The 4,265-nt window shown below is 44.2% G+C and overlaps 1 protein-coding gene across 3 annotated transcripts; it reads left to right on the forward strand.

Annotated features, from left to right (window-relative positions):
- Positions 1 to 957: 957 nt before the first annotated feature.
- On the forward strand, positions 958 to 3,942 carry LOC127918306 (uncharacterized). 3 transcript variants are annotated; one of them, XM_052501598.1, is made up of 3 exons: positions 958 to 3,573; positions 3,672 to 3,790; positions 3,881 to 3,942. In XM_052501598.1, exon 1 carries the CDS (start codon positions 1,648 to 1,650, stop codon positions 2,566 to 2,568), a length of 921 nt encoding a protein of 306 aa, XP_052357558.1. In that variant the 5' UTR covers positions 958 to 1,647; the 3' UTR covers positions 2,569 to 3,573; positions 3,672 to 3,790; positions 3,881 to 3,942. The 3 variants fall into 3 exon arrangements, with proteins under 3 accessions (XP_052357558.1, XP_052357559.1, XP_052357557.1); XM_052501599.1 differs by having other exon boundaries at positions 3,675 to 3,790; XM_052501597.1 differs by having other exon boundaries at positions 958 to 3,790; positions 3,881 to 3,940.
- The last annotated feature ends 323 nt before the right edge of the window (positions 3,943 to 4,265 follow it).

A 4,265-nucleotide genomic window follows, 5' to 3' on the forward strand; every position in this document is an offset into this window, starting at 1 on the left:
GTTTGAGTGTTTGTTTGCAGGTTTGAGTGATTCGAACTGAGTTTGATGTTTCGAGGTTTGAGTGATTCGAACTGTATGTTTGCAGGTTTGAGTGATTCGAACTGACGTATGTTTGCAGGTCTGAGTGTCGAACTGACGTATGTTTGCAGGTCTGAGTGATTCGAACTGACGTATTTTTGCAGGTTTGAGTGATTCGAACTGATGTATGTTTGCAGGTTTGAGTGATTCGAACTGATGTATGTTTGCAGGTTTGTTTGAACTGAGTATGTTTGAGGAGAGTGATTCGAACCGTATGTTTGAGGTTTGTGGTACATTAGGTATTAAGTCGTATTGCAGGTTTGAGTCGATGTACTAATACCAAGTTTGTATGACCTTCGGGTAAATAACAGGTGTGAGACCTAGGTTATGTTTTGAAACGGTAAAGGAGAAGTGCACGGTGTTTACTAGACAGTGGCTAGATTGGGACACATCCTAAGGCAGCACACAATTGAACCTGATCATTTATAATGTATTCAAATTAAAACAAGTAATTGAAATACATTAGACAATGGCTAATCAGGAGGCAGAGAAGGTGTTGAAAACATTGAAATCAGCATTAGAGACCAATGGAGGAAAAGAGAGAAAGAAAGGAGAAAAATTATACAGACGATGGATAGAAGAGGGCAGTATTGCCGCGCCCAACGGGCTCCCAGTCGACGGGGAGCCCGCTTAAATACTGGTGACATAACGAAAACATAGACTAAAATTCATTCTGATTGTAATTCAAATATTTATAGCATCCAACCCGGAAGCCAGCCACACCAATGTGTCGGAGGAAACACCGTGCACCTGGCAACCTTGGCTAGCGGCACTGCGCCCGGCCCGCCACAGGTGTTGCTGGTGCGCGATGAGACAAGGACATCCCTACCGACCAAGCACTCCCTAACCCGGACGACACTAGGCCATTGTGCATCGCCCCTTGGACCTCCCGGTCGCGGCCGGTTACGACAGAGCCTGGGCGTGAACCCAGAGTCTCTGATAGCACAGCTGGCGCTGCCGTACAGCGCCCTTAACCATCCGGGAGGCTGAGACATGATATCTTAAAGGGGTACACTCACATATGAAATATTACAAGTTTTTATTTTCTGAGTCTTAATTAAATAGGTGAAATCTTTTGATAAAGGAATGTTGTTTAATATAGTAAAAAACACTTATTTGGGGGGGTGGTATGAGACTTATGACCTCCATTGTAACTTTCCTTTGTGGTCTGATCAGCCTCATTGGAAAGCCATTTGGATGGAGAATCTAGGGTCATTTGCAATACTGATATTAAGGTAATTTAATACCAAAAGGCAGTGAAAATTACATTATAGTGTCATTATATTTTCTCTGATGAATGTGGTGTGAAAATGAGCTAGGATAAGTTTTAATTATGGTAGACTCATGTTAAGTATTTGGGACATATTTTGAGCCAACAGGGCTGGGAAGAAATTGAGATATTTGTGTTTGGTTTTAACACCTGTGTATACGAGGGTGCCAGTGTACCTGTGTAATGGGGGAGGGTGTCCATATGGGGATTACATGATAACCAATTTAGGACAGTTCTGGGATTGGAGAAGAGGGTATCCTTAGAGCATAGGGGATCCCACAAAGGTGGATAGTTTTTCCATGATATGGGGGAAACCTGGGAGCACTGTTGAACTCTGTAAAGGTGATGACATCCTACTAACCATCAAAACTATTAAGCTCTCTGATGCAGGCACTTACACCCTCGGACTACAAAGGACCGGGACAGACACGATGGGTGTGTTTTCTATTAAGGTGCTGCCAAAACCACAGAGGTCCCAGACGAACTTGAGCCAGACACACTCCTCTTCCACCCCTGGACCGAGCCTGCCACCCACCACCACTGTGTCAAATCCCATTCAGGTAATTAACGTTAGAGACTATTCAGCTATTGATCAATTAGGCACCGAGACTGGTTTTGATGGTAGGGACAATTTGTGGCTGTCTTATATGAGGTATACAGCTAAGACCCTGAAAAGAAAGGACTGCATTGTATGTGGTCATGCTAGACCTGTTCTGGCTACACACCCATTTGCTATAGGAGAAGGAGAGGGGTGCTTGTGTATTCTGAGAAGTTTTTACCAGGATAAGCCCAATTCAACCCTCTGTTCCTCTTTGAGCCTTGTGTTTCCTACAATATCTCCTCATCGGGCCCCTTGGGGTGTTAAGGCATATGGGGGCAATTACAGTTGCATCACGGGTACAGGTAGTGGCATGGACTATGGGAGATTGCCTGAAGCTGATTGCAGCAGTAACATAACCATTAATGTCACTTGGCCAGGTGCAGGTCTAAACCAAACTAGTGGTCTGGCTGATGTGTGGTGGATATGTGGACCCAAAAGAGTACTGAGACCCATTCTTAGAGGAGACTGGCAAGGTACGTGTGCTCTGACCAGTTTGATAATTCCACTGACCATTGTTGATGTTACTGCTGAACAGCTGTTGGGTTCTGTATCCAGGGGGCCTGAAACATTCCATCCCATGGGAGACATAGACGTAGTGCTCCATGGACGGAGGATGTAGTTGACAGCCTCCAGTATTTAAGCTGCAGTAGTTTATGTGTCTGGGGGCTAGGGTCAGTTTGTTATATCTGGAGTACTTCTCCTGTCCTATTCGGTGTCCTGTGTGAATCTAAGTGTGCGTTCTCTAATTCTCTCCTCTCTTTCTTTCTCTCTCTCGGAGGACCTGAGCCCTAGGACCATGCCCCAGGACTACCTGACATGATGACTCCTTGCTGTCCCCAGTCCACCTGGCCGTGCTGCTGCTCCAGTTTCAACTGTTCTGCCTTATTATTATTGACCATGCTGGTCATTTATGAACATTTGAACATTTTGACCATGTTCTGTTATAATCTCCACCCGGCACAGCCAGAAGAGGACTGGCCACCCCACATAGCCTGGTTCCTCTCCAGGTTTCTTCCTAGGTTTTGGGCTTTCTAGGGAGTTTTTCCTAGCCACCGTGCTTCTACACCTGCATTGCTTGCTGTTTGGGGTTTTAGGCTGGGTTTCTGTACAGCACTTTGAGATATCAGCTGATGTACGAAGGGCTATATAAATACATTTGATTTGATTTGATTTTACATACACAATAATCTGTTGGGTGTGCCGGTGGGGGTTCCTCGTGAGTTTCAGGCCTTGGGTAGGAATGATGGACTCTGGCACTTACTACCTATTATAGGTCCAGCCATAGTGGATGCAAGACAGACTGCATGGATAAATTATATCTACTATAATCAACAGCGTTTTGTGAATTACTCCCGTGATGCACTCACTGGTATGTCTGAACAGCTGGAGGCCACATCTAGGGTTGCCAGACAGAATAGACTTGCTTTGGATATGCTTCTTGCCAGTCAGAGGGGTGTCTGTAAGATGTTTGGTGAACAATGTTGCACGTTTATTCCTAATAACACCAGTCCAGATGGTAGTATATCTAAGGCCCTTAGTGGGCTTGATGCACTATCTGCTGAGATGAGGACCATGGCGGGGGTGGAGGAGTCTGGACTGTTCTCTTGGTTGGGAGCCTGGTTTGGTAAGTACACTGATATGGTGGTTACTGGATTTCTGACCCTAATTCTTGTATTTTTATTATTGATGTGTTGTGCTGCTTGCATCATACCGTGTTTTAAGAAGTCTGTTACAGATGTGAAGGCTTCAGGCATGATGCCTTTGCTTGATGCTCCAGTTGGAGATGCTGATACTGAATCAAGCTTTCAGGGGAGGATGAGACTGACTGAGGATGACCCATGGTATGCTGTGGGTGAGGTAGTAGAATAAATATTACGTTTTTTGTTTTATGATAAGTTCTTTCCAGTATGTTTGTTCTCCCTGTTGTGAAGGTTTGGAGTCCCTGGGTGGCATGAAGCCCAACTGGTACAGGATAGGAGTAGCTGAGAGGACCAGATGGTTTATAATGCTTTTTGCTTTGCTTTACTGTTTTCCATGACCAAAGTTGTATCCTATATCTTACATGTCAATAAACAAAGTGTTATCCTGTTTTTGACCCTTATGGGTGTCAAAAGGGGAGACAAAAGCATATATCACTTGATTTTGTTCCATTTCTTGGTTGATTTCTTTTGTTTCTGTAAAAAATATGTTTTATTTAACTTTGTATTATTTTCATGAAATGCTGTTAACATATTACTGTTGGGAGCACTGAAATATAGGATAATGAGTGACACCCTTGTGGGTGTCAAAAGGGGGAATCAAAAACTCCAGTTTCTA

The sequence above is a fragment of the Oncorhynchus keta genome, unplaced genomic scaffold, assembly GCF_023373465.1.
Source record: "Oncorhynchus keta strain PuntledgeMale-10-30-2019 unplaced genomic scaffold, Oket_V2 Un_contig_1398_pilon_pilon, whole genome shotgun sequence".
NCBI lineage: Eukaryota > Metazoa > Chordata > Actinopteri > Salmoniformes > Salmonidae > Oncorhynchus > Oncorhynchus keta.

Bases quoted from the DNA above. Each gene is read 5' to 3' on its own strand.
- LOC127918306 (XM_052501598.1), top strand. From the start codon at position 1,648: ATGATATGGGGGAAACCTGGGAGCACTGTTGAACTCTGTAAAGGTGAT.